The sequence below is a fragment of the Melozone crissalis genome, unplaced genomic scaffold (assembly GCF_028551555.1).
Source record: "Melozone crissalis strain CALT ecotype California unplaced genomic scaffold, PUWL_Pcris_2 ptg000002l_1, whole genome shotgun sequence".
NCBI lineage: Eukaryota > Metazoa > Chordata > Aves > Passeriformes > Passerellidae > Melozone > Melozone crissalis.
This window is the reverse complement of record NW_026535780.1, coordinates 17,132,861-17,155,019: the sequence shown is the minus strand read 5'-3', so window position 1 is coordinate 17,155,019 and position 22,159 is coordinate 17,132,861. Positions and strand designations below refer to the sequence as shown.

The window sequence follows — 22,159 nt, the reverse complement described above, 5'->3', positions numbered from 1 at the left end:
ATTCCAGGTAAGCAGACTCACACAAACAAGATGATAAATATATGGCTGATGCTGATTGTCTTCGCTGTTAGCTATTATTTATGGAGCAACCTTGAAGTGTGATGGAATATAAGATATGAAACTCTTTATTGCAGCAGCGGCTAGAACCTCAAGGGCATGTCCATGTTTTTACCCCAGCATTAGTTCACATTCTCTGCCATGTACCAGCCTGGATAACTTTTCAGCTGTTCATGTACCAATGAGATTACCACTCCTCAAGCAGTCTTACTGCTTTGTATTCAGGTTATCATAATTGTCAAGGTATGGGTTTAGAGTTTTAAAATCCATATTTTGGTTTGGGGTTTGTTGGATTTTTTTTTTTTTTTTGAGGGGGAATGTATAGTGGTGGGCATTTTACAGGTGGAAGCTTTTCAAAGGTTGAGATTTGACACTTTTTTCTGAAGCTCTTTGCATGCATTTCAAGATATCCTCATTCTCATCACACACGTTTCAAGATCCAGGTGCTTCAGAACATAGCCTGCCCAACTGATACCTTATAAATTGCAAAGTGATTCCTGATGGGGTAGCAAACTCAAAAGAAATTAATTTAAAAACTTGCACCAAAATCTAGCCCATTCTTCAATAAAATTTTGTTCAAAAGTTTTGTGAGGGCATCTTTCATTATACATTCAAATTTGATGATAATTTGTAATGATTGCTCAAAATTAACACTTCCTTCTGCTATCAGAGAGAAGATACCTACTTAGAGAAAATTTCTTAGCATATCCATACAGTCTTGCATTCATGTTCAGTGTCACTGAAGCCAATTCCCAATGTATGTATTTAGTAATTATGTTTAATATGCAACCATGTGAACAGATTAGTGACTTCTTACCGAAATTAAAATAACAGCAGGGAAGCAAAAAAGTAGAAGTATAGATTTATTAGAGAAGTTATCTAAAATACAATATTATTTTCCTTTTTAAATTAGAACATATATTATTTCAATGAAAAGATATTTTGTATTATTTCTATGGTAATAACTTTTAAAGAAAACATTTAATTTAGAACATTTTTAATTAAAAAACCCAACACTACCATTAAGACGTAACTAAGGCTGTTGACAGCACGGGTAAAAATGCAAAATAGTCTCAAAAATATTTACATGTCAGTTTCTTAAAATCTAAGTAGTCTAATTCTAAATATTCATTTTGCTTAACTTTCTCAAAATACATTTTTCTCTAAATTATAGCTAGATTCTGTATTCCTGCGCTTCTTACAAAGCTTCAAGTTATCGTTAGTTACGTGTACTATCACACCAGTAGATGAGGTTTCTTAAAATGGCTTATTTTGCTACCACCATATCCTCTCCCAAGTGGCCAACTTACTGTTATACCAAAGTGTCAGTCGCAGTAATAGTCACCAAAATGCACACAGCCACCCACCCCCTGCCTCCCCCAACCCCACACCTTAAGAACCCTTTCCCATTCAGCCAAGAGCCTTTCACGTTTCAATAGCTGGCATTTCAGACGCAGAGCAAAAGAAAGTAAATGGATCTGGGAGACAAGATGTTGCCTGGGCACACACGGCAAAGTTTGATTTGGGCTTAGCAAAAGGGGCTCCTCACGAACACAGCAATTCCTAACACTCTCAGCACTGAGGTTACTGGAAGGAGGCTCTGACTTCTCTGCTCTTCAAAGGCTGACACGGGCGCCAGTTGTCCACCATATGGCACACGGGCTCATTCTCAGCGTTGAAGCAAAGGCCACGGAGTTTGCACATCTGTGGGAAAAGGCACAAATATCCTCAAATGCATCCTCCCATCTCAGCAGGACTTGTTGAAACTACACATCTTGGGCCTGAACCAGAGCTCTGACCCAAAGTTTTGACAGTGCTAGTAGCCTAGAGATGGCATCAGCACCTACGGGTCTGCATTTCGCCCACACCATTTCCAGCCTTGACATAGCCTCTCCTGTCCACAAAATATCTTGGCAAGCACTTTGAATGCACAAAAAACAAAGACATAGACACACATTTTCTGAACTCTGCAAGCAGAGAGCTGTTTGTCCTTGATCCAGATATGAATTGAATCCCTTTCAGAATCCTCTGCAAGTTATACAGTTTTGGCTGTTTTTTTTAAGTCCACTTGAAATAATAACAATTAAAAATGGCTTTATCCTTGGGTCAAAATAAAGCTGTTGAATGAATTCAAATTATCCTGATTTTCAAATGCTGTGAGGGGAAAACTGCTTCACATCAACAGCAGCATAGTGTATAGTTATGGTACTTGTTCCTAAAGTACAACTGGTGTTTTCACAATCTGATGTAAAAAAAGCACCTTTGTGTGTAAATAGGGATGTCCAAAACTCACAAAAAGATTGTGCCAAAATAATAACCCACCCCAAACATAGTCTCACACAGACAGGTAGAAGTGCTGATGAATGTATGTAGGTGGGACATAGGATTTCCTACAAATCAGGTCCTAGACCAGGTTTTTCCACATTCAAGGAAAAAAGGCCTCAGCAGTGACCTGTGTCTTCTGGACTTCACCTTCAGGACCAACCAGAACAAAGTTCAGAGCTGAACCTCTGACAGGAACTGCTGCATCACAACAAGCGACAGCAGGCTTGCTATACCCTACTCTTATATTCAGCTTCTTTTCAGCTTTGGAAAACCTAACCACCTTAAACCTTGAATCAATACTCATATATATGGCTTCTTGTTTTGATCAGTATGGGAATGAAAAAGTAAACTGCCACACAGTGTGGAAATATTGATGATAACATGGAGGGATGTGTAAGGGAGAAATAAGTGGTACCTTTTACCACTTGTAGGTGGTTGGAGTAGGTAGAGTAGGAAAAAACCCACTATTTTGGTGGGTGTGCTCCTGCCTTATAATAAAACCATATTTGCAAACTTTGGATTATCAATAGTAATAGGAAGAGTTTGGAGTAGCGTCAACTTTAATGCTCCCTTGCAGTTTACTAAAGACAAAAATTAAAATCAATTATTGCTATAGTTATTACTTCCAATAGATCTTCCTCATCACATATTCTATGGGTCTTGCCTGCTTCTAAAACTTCTCAGTTGCATTTTCTTTCCTATCAGAAACTCTCTAGAATTAGGTCCAGGTTGTTAGCATTTCTACCATCAATAAAAGATACTTAGGAATTTGAAGGTTAAAGCCCTTCAGGGCTGTTTTGTATTTACAGGCTCTAGATTCTATTTAAATCTCTCAAGCACACAGATCTGAACCCAAAAATGGAATCTTAATTTCATTAATGGATAGTACAGAAAGCTGTGGCCAAGAGTGGTTTAATCTGCACAAGCTTCTTCCTGCTAGGAAGACTATCATTCTCAGGCTGGTCAAAAGAGTATTTTCTTAGGCAGCAGACTTCTGGAATCTGCAAATTTTGCCTCTTCCAAACAATGGGAGCTTTGTTAGAATCATCACAAAGCTGCGTAGGATTTCCCAGTCTGTTCTGTGACAAATAACTTGCAAAAAGAGCTCAGTGTCCTGGAAATGCTGGAAAATCAAAGGACCAACTACAGCTGTACTGTACTCTCTACAGCTACTACTCACAGTGTGAGACTGTGGATGCAGCACACATGGCCCCCAGGTGCTTTGTAAACCTGGCCTTTTCAGGGCAAGCAGACCCAGAGAGGTAATTGCATGTACAGCAAACCTGCTGATGCTCACAATACATGCTGGAATAACTCTGCATGTGCAAATGGTCCTTTCATGCATGCCTCAATTTTCCAGATTTTTACCACATGACAGCTCTAACCATGTATCCGGAAAATATCTGATAATTTTTTTCAAATTCCCCCCATCTTCCCTGGAGTGCCCAAATAAAAGACAGCCTTACATTTTACAGCAAACTACATCCACAGGCAGAAGCAGAGTCCTGTCAGGATTACCACTTCAGACAGACATTTTTGACATGTGATGCTAGCTAATACCCTGCACAGCTCTGCACTAACACTGCCACTTCAAAGATCATCTGGTGGGATGAACTGAAGCCATGAGTGCAACTCCAGTACACATCTACAGGCACCATCCAATGGAAACCTACCTGCTCAGAGCTCACAGTGATGGGCTCCTTCAGAACGTGCCAGATCACACATTCAAGCAGTGGTGGAGTTGTCAGTGAGCCAGGGTATGTCCAGTAGTCTCTGCATGCAGGAAGGAGTCCAGTGGGGTCAAAATTTGTAAAGGAAGCTTGCTTTCCCTACAATAAAAGAAGCAGATGGGCTGATGTCAGCGAGAGAGCATATGCACACACTAGGATTGCAGTAGTGAAGTCTCCTAGGAAAGCTCCATGGTTGTAGAAAGGCAAAAATGGAATTTGGCATCAAGTGTTGCATGCCAACTATAGTGCCTTTGGAATTAAATACTCTCAGCAATAATTTTCTTACAAGATTTTCGAGATATTGCCTCTCATATCAAATGCTGCATTTATGTTCCTTAGTCTTAGAGATAAGATTTAACCTTGCCTGAAAAACAATGAGAATTCAGATGCCTTTTACACTAATTGCAATAGAAACACAGAACCTGTGAGACCTGTTGGAGAGTCCATTGCAGTAAGCAGCACATCCCTTTACCACAAAGGGCACCTCATGAGAAAGATGACAGTATAGTCTCATTCTTGTCTTTCCTGTCCACATTTCTCATTGGCCTTTACCCACTATGAAGGTGCCTAATTACTCACTAAGTACTTTTAGTTTCTCATTACTCAGCACACTAAAATCACACACACTGCACACAATATTTAAGACACAGGAAGAGTTTTTCCCCCTTAATTATATGTACTGATCAAACTGTTTATCTGAACTCTCTCTAGAAACAGCCAAGAGAACATGCCCTCCTGGAAATAGGAAATTTAACTCACAGATGCACAGAGGGGAAATGCCTTTTCCATCTGCTACCACAGATGAGAAAGGGCACCTGTAGTTTAGATTAGGAAGATGAATCCTATCCTATATGCTTAAATACAGTTAAAAGACAGAGAAATGTAGTCACAAAGATAGGAAATAATCACTGTTTCTAGTATTCCATGCTCTCTACGTCAACTTCATTCCAATCTGTTTTGCTTTTAGAATTATAGGAGCACCTCTGCTGATAGCAGGAAGTTTGTTTTACTTTCATACATGCAGAAGGCTGGGAAGAAGTATAAAACTGTACTTTCCAAAGAGGATGACTTAGCACAGTTGTGATGGGTGTCCATGAACACAGCAAGTATTACCTTGGTTTGAATGGAGCTCAGAGCATCCACAACCTTCTGCATCTCAGGCTTGGCATTTCCCACCTGTAACACAAACCATAAGAAAATAAAAATCACCATGCATTCTCACAACACCTTTTGTTTTCTGTTACAGCTCTCAGGGAAACTTTTTTTTTTCAACTGCATTTCATTACATAATAGGAGTATTACAGTGTAAGTGACTTAAACAGGCTCTGTAAAATCATGCCAGTTGACAGTGAGCACAAACGGGTCAGCCAAGGACATTGGACACAATGAAGCTATTTTCATTTACAGTGTGTGGATTTATTTTTGGACCTAAGCTGTTCTTCTTTTATGGAAGTCACCCTCCCAATAAAATAGTCACCCTCAGTGAGGCCAGGATGGAATACTACGTACTGCTGGAGCAGACATCTCTGCAAGCTAGCTGTCAAGACAATTCAACTAACACAAAACACAAAACACTCTGGCATTTAACAATGACATGAAAAGGAAAATAGGTGTTATTTAGGCTGGTCACAATGCAGATGCACACACACAACTTGGTCAGTTATGCACATTACCTTTCACTGGTAAGGCAGCATCACTGTCTTGATGAAGGCAAGAATGCTGCTACAGGGCTGCCACAGTGATGGATGGCAGTCACACTCCATGGCCAGGGTACAATTTTTATAGATAAAGGAAGGTAACAATTTGGAGCACCACCTAGTTTGATATGGATTTGGGCAGTAGAGCACAATGCTGCCTTATTCTCTCTTTTCTGCTCTTAGGCTCTCCTCACAACACAATGAATTTGCTGGACAAATAATAAAAAAGTAAAAGTTTCACAAACCTTCATGAAGATGCCCACCACCGCTAAACCATCAGGATGCTTCACAGCTTCAGCAAATTTACCATATTTTACATTCCAGTGAACAATATGGAGCTGGGAGCAAGAAAAAAAAGAAGTACTGTGAAGATGATATTCCATCCAGAATACTTCACAAATAAAGATGCAAGGAAGTAATGTATTAAGAGCAAGATGGTGTTTTACTGCTGAGGTTGGAAAGCTTTTGTGTACAGTTAAGAACTTGTTTAATTATTTATCTACTTTAAAGTTTCATTTATTCAAAGAGATTTCTGTAATGTGTTTTATTTTGCTCCTCACTCCTAGTCTCTGGTGAGTTTTAAAGGCAAACTGTGGCTGTATCATTCTGCTTTTCATGTGGTGAAACTCCTGTTATCTTCAGCATAAGTTTTTCCCACATACAGCCCACAGGATTTCAAAGTAGTATTTTAATGCTGTATATCCTGGAGTTCTGAGCACACTGACATACATTGCCAGTGTCAGAAGAAGCAGAGAAAACACATTAACTACAGATTTGACTCACAATTTGGAAGGTTTTTTTTTTTAAAAAAAAGCCAGTCCTGCCCTTTACTGGAAAGGCTTGGAAAAGAATATGAAATTAATCTCCAGATCATGTTAGCCAGGATGTTACTTTCTTTTTAATTTCCAAGTTATTTCTAATTTAAGTTCATCAGGCTGTTTCCCCACATCTGCAAGTCAAGTTGAACAAGTAATTATGGTACTGTGAAAGACAGAATGTAATTGAAGTATCTCAGATAAGACAAAAGCTACTTCCCTCATCAAAAAGCAGCAGAGCCAATAAATTTGTGGAGCAGTTTCTTTTATCTGTGAATGCAAATCACAGATACTTTCCACAAATATGTATTTATGAATATATTTTAGAAGTCAGTCACAGAAACCAGAGGTAGATTTCTAAAGAGGGGATGAGGAAAGGTGAGATGCAAGGCCCTAAAGTCATTCAGTTTCTGTATCAGACTGTAATATGGAGTCTTAAATGGTCTGAGGGACACCTGGAGTCTCAAGGGATCACAAAGAGTGCCAGACAGTAAGATTGCACTTTACTGTCTGCCCTCTTCATAACTTTCCTTAATTCTTTGCTACCAAAGTATGAAAATATCTGTCCCAAAATTATTCTACTGCTTTTATAAAGACCTCTGATGTTAAAAACTGAAGCTAGGAAAAGGGGATGTGCATGTACAGATGTGCTGTAATTCTCTTTTTTCATAATTTCCGAGAGTCATAGAGAAAGCAGGGAAAAATAGAGGTATTATCAATGTGGGGTTTTCTGTTTCTCTTTGACATGAAGTAGCTGAGAAAAATTACAAGCCTAATGTCCTGCTCTTGCAAGGACTATGTTCTAAGGTGACATCATACCAAAATTGTCTATGCTAACCTTCTCCTGTGAGGATCTGTAGTGAAAGTGCTACTGTGGTGGAATACTTAAAAAAATCAAACCTCATTACACAAAGAAGACTGGAGAAGGTAAAGCCTACCTCTGCATCATACTTCACACCATCCACAGTGTGCTCAGATCCCTGGCCATCACAGGATCCCCAGTGAATGTGAAACTGCACCAGCCTGTAGACTCCATCCAGTGCTCCTCCTTGCACCACTGCAAAATAAAGCAAAAATCACATAATTTTTGTTATCAAGTCTCCCTTCAAACTGAAACAACTATCTCAAGTCTTTTATGTGATTTACAGTTCACTGCATGCTGCCATGCTACTCCATATCATCCTCAATGGTACATTACTGCAATACACCAAAATTGATAATAAATGCAAAAAAACGTAAGTGACTTTACAGTGAGCATCTCATCAGCAATTTAACAGGCATGCTGGTATTACAAGTGATGAAGGAAGATGTAACTTTTCTGTCACCAATAGATTTAAAAAGCCCTTTGTAAGAGGCCCATATAGAATCATCCTAAGGAAGTACATTTGAAGACTGAATCATCTTCCATGTACAAATGGTAGTCTGTTCTTTCATTTTAGATACTTCATCCATTTAGGCCTTAATCCTGCAAATCCTGTAGCAGACTGGATTGAGTAAAATGATTTTGGTTCCAATTTAAACCTGAACACCTGTTAGCCATGGGTTAGCCTTCTTGCCGCAAGGTAAAGCACTAGGCACAGGACAAGACAGTGCAGAGATGTGAATTCAAATCTCTTGTCCTCGCCATTGTGGTAAAGGCAATGCTTACACAGATGGACCTTTTGGAAATGAGTTATTTCCGCTCTCCTTTATCTGGCATTGCTTGTGCTATGGGACTGCTCTGAGTGAAGCTCCCAGACACACTTTGAATTATACAAGAGCAAGCTCCCTTATTCTGCTTGTTAGTTTTACCCTTCTACTCCAGTTGTGACCAATCACCATTATGATTTGCAGGATCAAGCCCTACCATTGCAAAATGCAGAGGGCACAGACAATGTCTCCTCCAGTGCAGCATAAAGCACAGAATAATAACAAATAGTTCTATTAAATAGAGGTATTTATCTAAGTTATCAGAGAAAGGTTTCACACCAGTTTATGTTTTGGTTGGGGATTTTTTCATTTTTTCCCCCAAGCATCTCAAATCCAAATTCAAAATTAAATCTTTAAGTTGTTATTTAAAAATTTAAAAACAAAAAGTAATTTGAAGTGTTAGGTATTTTAACGGACCAATTTCTCTCTATAAATACCTATATACAATAAAGTGACAGAAGAGTGCTGACATCAGATATTACAGGTAAGTGTGCTCTGTGTATGTGCAAAAAAATGATTCTGAGGAGTAAAGATGCTTTCCTCTCAGTCTGCAATTAGTCTAGACACTAGCACAATACGTGCATGTGTGAAAACATGTATCAAATGCTGACTGGGAAACGAGGCTGCAGGTTTGAAAAAGTCCCATTATACACAAGCATGGACAATACTAGCCATAAATACCAACAATCAGGTGAGAAAGATTTCACAAAAAATTTGCAACACATGAAATTGAAGTAAGATTTCTTAAAAATATGTTCATTTCCACCAGTGTTCCCTATGCATGCAAAATTTGGGTTCAGTGGACAAATCTAGAATTTGCCAAGGGCTCCTTTGGTAAATATATTTAGAAGTCTCCCAACATGTATCTTTATTTGAAAAACATGAATAGATGTTCCACTGCAACCTATGTAATTTCCAAAACTGTAGCCAACAGAAGAGGACTTGCCCTACCTATTTCCAAGCTATGTGATCCAAAGAAGAATGTCTACTTAAAGTAATCAAAAAGGAACTTAACTTATTCTACTTTTACATTTCTGCATGCGCTAGTTTCCAAGAAGCATAACTGTTTCAAGCACAGGGCTACAAATCTGAGTACTTGTTTCAGAACAACAGCTGTAGAAGGATATTAGATCTTTTTGGAAATGAAGGAACTGGTTACTGTGTCTTTACAGAAACAAAATCATTTAATGTATACAATTTTAAAATGATGCCATGGAGTTACAGTGTTTCAGTTCCTTTAGCTCAGAGTCTTGCCGGTTGTTGCCGGTACAAATGGACTGAGGTTCCATCACTCCTTGACCTCAGAAAGCACTAGCGCAGCACAGGTTAATCTGCCATTATTAATCAATGGAAAGCATGCTGAAATGCAGAACCATGCAATGTTCTTGAGTTCATTTGCAGTGTTATTTCTCCACACAAATTTTGCTATAGTCTCAAAACCTCAAAAGATGCAGAAAAATCTCTTTGCAGTTTTTGCTTACTTTTCTCATTCTGTGGTTCTCAAATCCAGCACTAGCTTATTTTGACTCACAGCAGGGCATTCAAAGAAAGTAACAATTAGATTAGTGTGAATGAATACAAATCCAGCACTCTTAATTACAGAATGGCCCTCTTGTTCTAGCCTATGTTAAGCAGTTATTTTTTTTTTAACACTTCTCAGTGTTCCCAAGAAAGCAAAACTAAACTTAAAAGGCAAAGTAGGAATGATGGAACTGCTTTTTTCTTCAGAGCAAGCTTTTCAAACCATAGACAAATGCTACCACCTTTTGCAATATAAAAGTCCACAGAGAATCAGAACAACATTGATACCAGCAACTTCCCTGTCTTTGTTCCATCTGACAGGAATATCAATGCGAGGCCATGTTGAAAAAAGTCCAACCTTTCCATCCCTTTTTTAAAAAGGAATGGGGAAGTTCTGATCCGTATTGGAGAATGTCATCATTAGCTCCCTTACTTTTGAAATCAGTATTAGTGAAAACCGTCCTGAAAATACCTAGGTAGCTGTGATCTTTTCTGTTTTATAGTACAGCTTCAGATGCAACACTGTCTGAAAACAGCACAAGAGGAGCTGAAAAAACATTATTTTCTCACAGATCCCATTTACTCAAGACAATTATCATAACCTGGTCTTGTGTTATAGCCCAAGAGGTGACTGTTTGACAATGCCCGTTCTTCTTTTCCACTATTAGACACTTATTAGACAAATCTGGAGCTATTTTCCTTAGATTAGGAAAAAGGTTTTTTTTCATTACCATTCTATCTTCTACCCTTTACTGGAAAAGTTATACTAGCAACATCCAGTAATTACTGGACATTTCATAACATTTCACTGTTAAATGTTCTCGTAACTTGGTCTAAATTAGGTGAACACAGTATTAGAAGCACTAATTCAGGAGGTCAAATAAGCACCCAAACTCTTCCATTTATGTGACTCATACCAACTGTGGGATAGAGAAGGTGAAGTTTATTTGACTCCATTACACTTTCTTGGGATATTTGAAAACACACAGAAATCAAAGGGTGTTTTGCTGCATCTGGTACAGCTGTTTACTGAGGCTTCACACCTTCACTGTTCTATTTAAAGGAAAGTTGGTGAACAGTTATCCTTCCAATGTAAAGCAGAACAGCCTTGTAAAAAAATGCTGTCAACCACTTCATGCCTTTTTTAAGGAAGTGGCAGCATCCACATCTAAATTTCTGTAGGAATACTGCAGGAATTCCAGTTATTTAGTTAACTCCTATGGAATGTTCTCTTCATACAGAGCAGAAGACTAATACACCTCATAAAGCCAATAAACATGTCAAAGGATTAATAAAAATGGAGGAAGTACAAGACTGTTTAAAAAGGTAGACTGAATTCCTTCATGTCATACAAATTAGTGTGACAAGAAAAAATAGTACTGTAAAGTTTGTCAGTCTGAGAAAAATGCAGAATGAGAAAATGGTCTACAAATGAGAATCACTGACTGCAAAGCTCCTTCCAGCAGCTGAAATAATGGGTTCACTAGAGCACAGTAGATGTCCAAAAGATCCAGACTTGGAGAATTAATTCTAATTGAGACTCTACCAAACAAAAACCCAGCAGCAGGGAATTTCAAGCATCTACCTTTGAGCACAGCCCTCTTACACACACACTGCTTTAGCACAAAGAAAACCATGATTTTGTATCAGCCTGCAGTAGGTGTGATGTCTAAATAATATTCTAGGCATATGTTTATGTTAATATATGCATAGTATATACATTAGTGCTAATATTTGGTAAGCTTTCGTGTGTACACAGACAACTGTACAGTGGAAAACAGGACAAAAAGACAAAGCAGATGAAGCATTACTTGAGGCAAGAAAAAAACCTACTTGAGCACCATGTACTATTAATGACATGAAAAAGGCTCTTATGAGGATGCTCAGGAATTAGCCTTGTGTTCTTATGCAAGGATGGGCTTCCCATCTGACAGACTAGAGTTCGGTTAGGGTGAGCTGCCACTTCTGTGAAACATGGAGTACAGAGAGTCACATTTTGTGAGATGTTTCCTTCTTTATGTTATCTCTTTCAGACATTCCTCCTAGGACATTGTATCATGACAAGCAACAAGAGCAAGACAGCACCGAAGCATCTGACTATAGGGCTCATATTTGCAGAAAACATCTGTAATGGGTTTCCCTATGAGAAAAAAAAGGTATATCATAAGGAAAAAAACCAAAACAAACCTACTTCTGACCTTCCTAGAAACTTAGCCTGATAAGGCTATAAGGATGTTCCACAGAGATAGACCAGAATAAAACAGTTGCCAAAACACAGCAAGTCCTGAAGACGTGTGTATCTGCAGCAGGTCAGCAGTTCCAATTCACCTCAGTTGAACTATTTCACCCAGACTGAGCAGCAGCCAGGAAGACTCTGACCTGCTTCAGGATACAAAGTAATTTAGGTTCTTAACATTCCTCCAACTCCCTGGGACCAGCAGACCTCATTCCTCATGTATTCTCTTAAATAAAAATTCTCTGAGAATCATAAGATGCTGTTCTGAGTCTCTGACCAGCGTTCTGCCCTCACATTTCACACTATATAGCCTTACAACAACTTTGAGAACCAAGCTGGAAGAATTAAAATTCTCATCAAAGTATCAACTGATTTAATTTCTAATGTAATACCTAAATACTAATGCAGTGGCTGCTCATTGTACTGAAAATTGTGTACTGGACAGTGTTCATACTACCCTCAGATCTAATGAAGGACTAGCAAACTCAAGGTGTGAGCATTGCCTCTAAGTATGCAGCAGTCCCTCATGCCTGTAAGTAAATAAACAAATTATCAGCTGAGAAGAGTGGTAATCGTGACATCTGGCACACAGCTTCATTACAGCTTAAAAATAAACTTTTCCAAGTGGCCCCAGCTGATAACAGCTGACTAGTTTATCCTGGTTTTGCATTAAAAGCGCCTCTAGAGGAGGGATTAGCAAAAGGAAAGGAAGGAAGTTTCCATAATGGTTAAATTCACAATCCAAGTCAAATGTCTGCTCAGAAATTGCATGTTAATATTAAAAAAAAACCCAAACAAACCTCCCCACCCCGAACAAACCAACCCCACCCCAGTGTAAACGAAGAAGGACACTTCTCTGTAAAGAAATGAAGACCTGAAACATGCAGGACTAATCTCATGCCCCCTCATCTTCTTTCCAGTTCCTGGAAATACTGGAACTATTCAAGTTACTTGTTTGTACAGACTTCGCAGCTTCTGCTGATCGCAATTCACAGGGAAAATGGCTTAAAGATCACATGCCCTTGAAACCTCTGACTTTTTAGCCAAGCCATGCACAACATTACTTGTGACATAAGCAGGTGTCTGAATACAGTCCCCTAAATCTATAATCAGTCAGTTCTCTGATTCCAAAGGATCAACACATTCATTGCTTAAGCAATGTGGACCTTCAATGCATGACCCTATACTGATGACATGCAATATTATTCTGGCATGGTTAATATTGTATCTTTAGATCTGGGAAGCCTAAAAATAAACCAGTAGCAGTGACTTTGATTTAGAGCTGTTCCTTAAAGACAGCAGACCTACATGCTTCTTCTTTCGTTTACCAACTGAAGTGGAAGTGTAGAAGAGCAACAATGATATTATTTTCAAAGAAACTCACTGCCAACTGAGCAGTGCTAATGCACTGGCTCTTCAATAACCATTGTGACAAAATAGATTAGTTTATTTACAGTGAGTCATAATTCAAGACAGCTGAAGTGTATGCATTAATATTTACAATTATAGAAAGAATCAGGTAATATATTGGATTACAACTACTGACGGACTCTCAAAGGGAGCTAGCATCAAGGCAAATACAGTATTTTCATTTTCAAGGTCTTTCTCATAATTTTAAGTTATAGTAGAACTTAATGTTTGCAAAAATGTCAGATTTACTTGGGACACTGACTTGAATTTCAATACTCTAGCTCAGCAACAAGGAGAAGGGAAAAATTAAGTGACTTAGCCACAAGCATAAACTACCAGCACATTTTGTCAAGTCTCTAGAGTTTGACACCATAGTTTCAATTCACTTCTGTCAGGTTCTACAGCTAAAATATGATATTTTAACATTCTTGTTACAGAACAAAATCATGGCTAATTGACTTCTTTTATAAGCTCATCAAACACTTGGTCAGAAAATGCAGAATACAGGGTCTACTGTTGTGAACATGTCTTACTTGAATTTCAGAACTTAGATAAATTCTCAAAGACTCTCTGGAAAAACTCACACAGAAAACACACTTTATGTGTGTTACAAAATCTTTCAGGCTCTTGAGGGTTTTTTGAGCAGTCACATCCTGTGGTTTTATGGCTCCGAGAGGTCACTATTTACTTCTGTCTTTTAAAGTGAGGGAAGTGATACACAAGTCCTAACAGAAGACTGGAATATGCAACATTTAAAATGATAAAAGAAGTACCCTTAATGAGACTCCTTTGCTGTAAAGTTCTTGTATTATAGTTACACATCTTATTTTGGGAGTTATCATCATCAGTTGCTTCACTCATACATGTAGGGTCTAGTTCTGCTACGAGAGTGGATAAACTTGAATTCAAAGTTTTATTCCTAGTGACACTTTTATCATAATGACTTCTGGCTGTGAAAATGAAGTAGAAATTTTTGAAATTAAAGAATTTTGAAGATGAATACCTACAAATACCTTATGTTCCACTACTATTAAAAGACAGTGGCTATGAAAATTAAGAAAGCAACTGCAAGAATTGAAGGCAAAGACTGACTAGGTAACTACTGAATGGGGAAGTTCAGAATTCAGTTTCTAAGAAAGCATTCCAAAAGACTCCAAGCATACCAAATAGAAAATACCTATTTTCTTTACGCTATTACTACCTGCTTGGAATTTTTAAAATTGCAATTGCATATTTTTAATTGTACTATTTATTACATTATTATTAAATATTATTTATCATCTTTTAAATTGCATTTTGTATGTTCAGAAGAACAGGAGTGATCAAACAGACACCAAGACCTAGAACTGCTGTTCAGAAGGCGTCAGTGTCGTTAGTTATGAGACTGACGGTTCTTAATGAAATGGATCTACTTTGCGTGCAGTTACTCATCTTGAAGATTATTCACAAACAATGATCTTATTACTTCATTTTGCGCCTACTACTACAGATAATTCATTACCACATATGGGACAGCTCATAGAAACAAGCAATACAGCCTGTGGGAAGTATTTACAGGATATTATTCCATTGTCTTCTGTAAAACATACCAGCACATCACATAACCTCACATAGCTTCTCCCTGTGATTGTTGTGTGATGTCTAAGCAAGAGCTGGGTATGCACATTTGAGTCTCAAATTCAGAATCAAGCAGATACAAGTCAAAGACAGCTCTATTTTGTGTAAGGAAAGTAGGTTACCTAGTTAACCGCATACAAATGAAGCCATTAAGTGAGCTGCCAGGTAGATTCTATGCACTGTAGATTTCAATAGGAAGTCTAGTAGTGAATGATCCACCCTACTCAGCTTCACAGAAATCTGTTTAGTGCTTTTTGTTTCTAAAGAATAATAATTTTTTGCTTCACTAATAGAGATACTGAGAATATTTCTACTTTCATCTCCTATCCTCCCACTCTGAAAGCTGTGTCACTGCATATTTGTCAAAGGATCCCTGTCACAGATGTTCTGGTTCTGCACTGACTTCTTATAAAGAGCATTCTTCCTGCAGACGTTCTTTAAATTATTTTATGTTCTTGTCATTTTTTCCTCACAACCAGATTTTCACAGTTCTTTCCAGACTTAGGTAGACACCAAATGAACACAAGAGTTGTTTTACACTGTGGAGACCTGAACCTGATTCCTTTGGGCTCAGTGAGAGCAGGATGGCAGCAAGAGTAGACTTGCACGTATCTGGTAAGAAAATTTTTTTTTTTTTTTTTTACACTGGATCATTTACCTTGTTCTCCATGACACTGTTAGATTGAACACGATGCAGCTCCTTAAGCTCCCCAGAGTTTCAAAAAAATAAACAGGGGTCAGAAAACCTTTTTCCTCTCCTTTTTAAAATATCAATAATGACACTTTTTGTAAACTATATATGGACCTATGTGTATTTATACAACTGTTAACACTTATATCTGACCACTTAATATTGTCCAGCAAAAAACTATAGTTAAAATACAAAGTCAAATTCTTAGAGCACTGCTGAATGTCTGTTACACCACTGTATTACATTAGTTACAAAAACCTCATATTTTTAGTAGGCACAGATCATTTGGTTTCAGCACCATTCCCTAAATGACATGCCCAACAAAACACTTGGGAAAAATAGGACACTTGCTCAAGCAAGTTAAATCAGGCAGTGTATAGAGAAGGCAGTGACTTACAACAGGATTGTTTTGTTGTCCAAATTAAAAAATAAAGGCATATTCATTGTGGCAGGGTGATGACTTCTGCAAATGCAGCCATATGAAAAACTACAATCAAAGACAACATACAGAACCCTTGTTGCAAGGACAGCTTGGATTCAGTCTGCCCATCAGAAAGGCTGTTCCTTTCAGTAAGGATTACTAAGGTTTTGCAGGACTCCATGCTTAATTTCACCACAGAGCACAATGAACAGCAAGGGACTGTGGACCTGAGTGCCTACTAACAAACTTTGTAGGAATGCATCAGACACTTTATCTAGAAAGCCCAGGATCAAGAAATGCCAGGAATAATGTTTTTTGACTTACAAAAGAACAGAAGTATTTTCTAATCATTCTTCTGATTCTGTACTAACCTGGGAGCATAGTGGCTTCAGAAACATGAAATAATATTTTGATAACCAAAGAAACTATTTCCACTTCAAGTTGTTAACTATAATCCTTTGCTATTCTAAGGCCATTTTTTCCTACGATGTATTTTGCCTCTTCTTTTAACCATTTGATCAGTAGCTTATGATAACCTATGCCTAAAATTATTCCTGTCAAATACTTTAATCTTTTTTTTCCACAGCCAAGCCCTTATCCCAATCCTTCTGATTTATACAAAAATAAACCAATTAGCCTCACTGAAGTTTAGCTGCCTAGACAGCCTTAGTTTTCTTCTAATGGGATCTCAGTTTCCTGTTTGCTGAATCCTCACCTTGCAGAAGCCAGAATATTTTGGTATATTTTCATCCTTTAAAAAACCTTTTTGATTTAGTATACATTTTAGTAAGTTTTAGTAGCAATTTCTGCCATTCCCCTCCTGCACACGAATGTGAGGTCTCACCTGACTTGTCGGAAGAATCATCAAACTCCACGTTGAAGGAGTGCCCGTTGTTGACGATGCTTCTGGCCGTGCTGGCATCATAGCTGAAGCTAAGAGGCTTCAGAGAGGAGTCGTACTTGGCGGACTTGCGGCAGATGTCAATGGGCGACTGGCGCTCTCCATTGGCGATGGGAAAGTGCTCATGCCAGTGAGCGGGTCCTGTAAGACAGCGAAACGCAACTCAGTGGGAAAAGACACAAAGTTAGGGGGATAAAAGCGACAACCCTCCTTCTGGAAATCGGGATGTTCGAACTATTTCGAACACCAGCATCAGCCTTTAACAGCATGCCACATGTGTGGGCTGGCGGCAGCGGCAGCAGGGGCGAGCGGGGGTCCCACCTGGGCACGGCGGCACCCGGCAGCCGCGCAGCCTCGGCGGGGGCTGTACCGGGGAGTCCTCGGGGACACCCCGTCCTGTGGGGGAGCGCCGCGTTCCCTTCCCCAAGTAAAGGAATGTGAGCAGGGAAGCAGGAGATGCTCCGGCACGGCGTGCGGAGCGCCGGACGCGCTGCCCGGGCGCAGGTGCATTTCAAGGTTACGAGGAAAAAGCGCCACGAGCTCGCTGCCGCTCCAGGCAAGGGCTCCGCGGGGCAGCAGCGGGCACGTCCCGGGCGCGGCTGCCGGCAGGTGTCCCGCACCGCCGGGCACTCACCGTCGTGGCTGCCGTATCCCCAGTGGTGGGACATGGTGCGCGGCCCTGCTCTGCCCGTGGAGGCTGTCACAGCACCGTGGCCCCAGAGCGCTCTCAGGGGCTTTTATAGGCTCCCGCCAACTCCATGCCCTTCTCTGCGGCCAGAGGAGGGGTGGGGAGTGCGGGCGAGGGCGGAGGGAGACTCCGCTGGGGGCGGAGAGAGCGGTCCCTTATAATCCGCCATCGGCCGCGGAGCTGCTGCGGGCCCGGCGCAGAGCGCCCCCGGCAGGCTGGCTGGGCGGTGCGAGGCGGGTTGGGTCGGCGCGGCCCCAGGCAGGGCGGGGGTGCCGGAGCTGCCGGGTCCCATGTCCCCTGGTTCCCCTCCGCGTCCCCTCCGCCCTCCCGCCCTCCTTCCGCGCATCGCGCACCTGCGGGCGCTGCGGGGCGCCGTGACCTTGGGAGGTGCCGGCGGCGGGGCCGAGCAGCGCGCCGGGAGCCGGTGCGGGGCGGGCGGCGGTGCCAGAGCGCGGCGTGAGAGAGGGAGCGGGTGTGCGTCCGTGTGTCCCTCGGTCTGTGTGCGTGTCTGTGTGTACGTGCGGGTGCGCGGCGCGGCAGGGCGGTCGGGTGCTGCTCCCTGCTGGGAGCGGGGGGAAAAGAGGGAAGAGGGCAGTTCGGCAGGGCCGGAGGGTGCTGCAGCCAGGGTTTGTCATAGGTGCCAGGTTTTGGAGGTGCAGATCGGCGGAGTTACGGAGAGGAGCTGCGGTGGGGCTTCAGGAGATCGGGGATGTCGCCGCTTATTGCTCCGTAGTGCGTTTTTCCTGATCGCCTCCGGAGAAGCTGCAGGTCGAGCTGCGCTTACATGTAATTCTTATCATTGAGGTATTACACACTTAACTGTGAGAGCGGCTCAGCTACCGCTCTCGAGGCTGGATTAGCGAGAACAAAACTGTGCAATACATATTTTAGATGTTTTCCTATTGCGCAACGCTCCGGTGTTCCGTGGGAGGGCGGGAGGGCTCGGACCTTGGCGGCCCTGCCAGCGGCCAGGGTTTGTCATAGGTGCCAGGCTCCGCTCCTGTGGTGCCGGCTCCCCTGGCCCGGCGCTGCCGTGGGGCGGGCTGGCCCCGAGGGGCAGCGCCTGCCCGAGCGCGCTCGCAGATGGTCCTGTTCGAGGGCTTTTCTGTGTCTGTCTTTTTCTGCTCGGAGCAGTTTTCGGTATGGAAATGACATTGTAACTTAACCCCATTTTCTTATTAAGATGGTTTGTTCAAATCTGGTTTTAATATTGTCCTGTTGTGGTTTAACCACGGGGGTCTAGGTTCTGTTTTCAGTGAGGTCATTGTAAATCTAGAATAACAACACCAGAATGACTTCATCATTTACATTCAGCATTGTAAAATCTGTGTCTTTTGTTTGTATTTGTAAGACGAGGGAGAAAAGTCTATTTGTGTAATGGGTACTATTGGTAACAGCAAACGTAACCAGCTGGAAATTGCTTACAAAATTTACAGGCATTTCTCAGACCCTTTCAGGTATAAGCAGAAAATATTTAAAGCTTATTAGTGATTAACACAGTATGTGCCCTAACATTTGCATGCTTCAATATGGTTTAGCGACCACAAAATGGAAATGTGATGGCAAAACTGTATACACAGAAGTTATTTAGAAATGGCTGTGGCGTGGGATGTAGAACAACAAATGGAAATGCATGTTACGCATTTATTAGTCATTCCTTGTTTGATCATTATAGATACTTCGTATCAATCACTTTCAAATCTGCCAGTCTTGCTAGCCAGTATATCAACAGTCAGTAAATGCAGAGATACGCAAATCCATATAGGTAAGAACGCTTGAAGAACAAAGCAAAAAACATCCCTTTATGTTGTAAGAAGGAATAAGATTTTGGTACCTTTCAGAAGGTTTCCTTCCATTCAATTTTACTATTGAAAAAATCCATTCAGCCTGATTCTTCTGTACTCTCACAAGTCAAGTTTCCACTGACGTCAACAGGAGTTCCATATAAAGGACAAGTAACAGGATTAAACACTACACAATGTTTGGCATGGTAGGTTTCCTAAAAGATCTAAGGGCTCTTACCAGGGAAATTAAGTCACCAGCATCATCAAGGGACTGGGATTTTTAATTACTTGAATCTTCATTTCCTTATCAGTAGATAAATGTGATGCATGCTAAGCACACAGACATAACATCCACAAATAGGAAGTCCAGTGCTCTTAAAATTAAATACCTATTTTCCTTGATCGTTCAGCAGTACTTGCAGGCTTGAGCCCATGCCAAGGGACTAATGAGAACCTGGCATTGACTTGGGCTTGTTGATTCCAGCCTCTTTCTTTTCTGTCTCCCACCGGCACCAGACTCATAATCTGTGACTGTGGCTTTATGGCAGAATGCAGTGCCTCGGGCAAAGCCGAAAGCTAGCCCCGAGAGGAAGGTGGATCCTAGAAATGGTACAATCAATAACACTGCACATGGGCGAAGCTGCAAGGCATGTTAGGAACAGCAAAAGGACACAATGCACATCAGCTCTGTGCCTGCAGCAGTTCAGGCTTCTCAGAGAAACCCAAACTCTGCTCCATGAGGCTGCTCCTCCCCGCCACAGTTGTGATGAGGTCGGTGGAATGACGCACACCACTGAGGCCTGCTTGCACGTACAGGATGTGTAGGAGCAGTTCCTAAAGCACATGTTCACAAATCCTGTGGCAACAGAAGCATTATAAATACATTTCAAGCAATACAAATACAGAGAACAGATTAGATAATTACTGTAGCCATTTGATTACTCATGAATGACATTAACATTTTGGGTAGAAAAGATGCCAGTGTAATCTTGTCTCCCTTTCTGTCACTACCAGTACCATATACTGTGAAGGTTTTTAGAAACCAATAAAACCAGATGCCATTCTTCATCTCTTCTCAACTTCTTAGAGTCAGATCACATCCAAATGTGGTAAACAAATTCGTGTCCCTAGATTTGATGGTACTTCTGAATCATATTAAATACAAACAGAAGCAGCATCAATAGCTTCAGTCTGTTCATTCACTCAGATGCCTCCATGCTGTTTATGGTACTCATTTGTGGGCAAAGGACAGTACAAAGCCTGTACATCACTTAGGCCCCACTTGAATTCTGTTTTGAAGTTTTACATGTCACAGAACAGTTGTTGACTCTGTGCACAGGAAGGGCATATCCTGTTTGTGTATGTTTTATGAAATTTCCTGAAATATGTTTTTATTGTGATTATCATTACTTGTGAAGCACAGAAAATGTCAGTACAGATGGAAAATGGCACAGATGCTTCCATATCAAAGTCTTTTTTTTTCTTAGTAAATTTACCAACTTCTAGTAGTACTCTGGCTGCGGGAGTGATGACATGCCACACAGGCTGTAACCTGCTAGACATTTTTAGCAGAAGTGCATCCAGTGATTATGCTGTAAATCTACCTTTTAATTTTTATGGTAGATTTTCAACTCTGAAAATCTATTTGCAGTCTTTTTTTAACATTAAAAGTCATGTTACTGTTCAGTGCTGAGCAAGATGCAGAAGAACCTTGCAGTGCTCTGATTCATTCTAGCAATTCTGTGAAAGTTAAATGCAATTATGAAAATAAAAGTAATTTTTGGTCCTCGGTCAGGTTAGAGTCCTTTCTTGTATTACAAAAATGATGGTTTACTACTAATTTCTAATGAGAGAATAATGCAAGTACTAGCAAGGCAAGCTTCATGGCATGTCAGTGCAGTGGAAAAAGCCTGACTGCCTCTCTTGCTGAGTTCTAACTATTGCTGACACAAGCCGCTTCAATGCATTTTGAAATATCCATACACAATTTGAAATATACCACATTTAAGAAATCTCTACTATAGAAATGAACAAGCTTGACTACATGAATAAACTTTATTTTCCATACAAAAGCTATTTGTCATGATTAAGTGAAATTACATCCATAAAGCCCTGTGCAGTGTAAAATTAATGTCAATAAGGACATTTTAGTTAAGTCCTGCATCCTGCATCTTCTCATACCAGGCTAATGTATTGGCTCACTAGCTGCCATGATGTCTTGAACTGTCTCACAACCTGGCCTTTAAGTGGCTGATCTTTACAGTTTGAGGCGCTATTTCCTTGCTCATGTGATAGTGTGCCTTCCTTCTCACATGAAGGTGTCTGTAGTCATCATCCTGATTCCTCACTATGTAACCTTCTGCAGATACACTCCATAATGTTTTGAAAACCCCTGCCTCCTGCAGCTGGCATTGTGCCATGTGGAAGCTTACATCAACTCCCACTGAAGTCTATTACCAGGATGCACATGTGAGAGTATTGCAAGGAAATGGTGGCGGCAGCAGCTCGCCAAACTGACACAGTACAACACTGCATATGCAAAGGATTTAAAACTGGTTTATAAAATAATCAAAGCCA

The 22,159-nt window shown here is 40.6% G+C and overlaps 1 protein-coding gene across 2 annotated transcripts; it reads right to left on the bottom strand.

Annotated features, from left to right (window-relative positions):
* Window positions 1-907: 907 nt before the first annotated feature.
* LOC128940281 (carbonic anhydrase 2) lies at window positions 908-17,923 on the bottom strand. Of its 2 annotated transcripts, XM_054281660.1 has the most exons (7): window positions 17,745-17,923; window positions 17,054-17,251; window positions 7,563-7,681; window positions 6,055-6,147; window positions 5,226-5,288; window positions 4,056-4,211; window positions 908-1,761 (listed from the first exon to the last, which is right to left on the bottom strand). In XM_054281660.1, the coding sequence occupies exons 1-7, from the start codon at window positions 17,776-17,778 to the stop codon at window positions 1,642-1,644; spliced, it is 783 nt and encodes a 260-aa protein (XP_054137635.1). In that variant the 5' UTR covers window positions 17,779-17,923; the 3' UTR covers window positions 908-1,641. The 2 variants fall into 2 exon arrangements, with proteins under 2 accessions (XP_054137635.1, XP_054137720.1); XM_054281745.1 differs by lacking the exons at window positions 17,054-17,251; window positions 17,745-17,923 and adding an exon at window positions 9,795-12,791.
* Window positions 17,924-22,159: the final 4,236 nt, after the last annotated feature.

Bases quoted from the DNA above. Each gene is read 5' to 3' on its own strand.
- LOC128940281 (XM_054281660.1), bottom strand. From the start codon at position 17,778: ATGTCCCACCACTGGGGATACGGCAGCCACGACG. The intron at 7,682-17,053 runs GTGAGACCTCAC...TTTATTTTGCAG, and splicing joins TGATTCTTCCGACAAGTCAG to TGGTGCAAGGAGGAGCACTG. The intron at 6,148-7,562 runs GTAGGCTTTACC...TCTTGCTCCCAG, and splicing joins GTGTGAAGTATGATGCAGAG to CTCCATATTGTTCACTGGAA.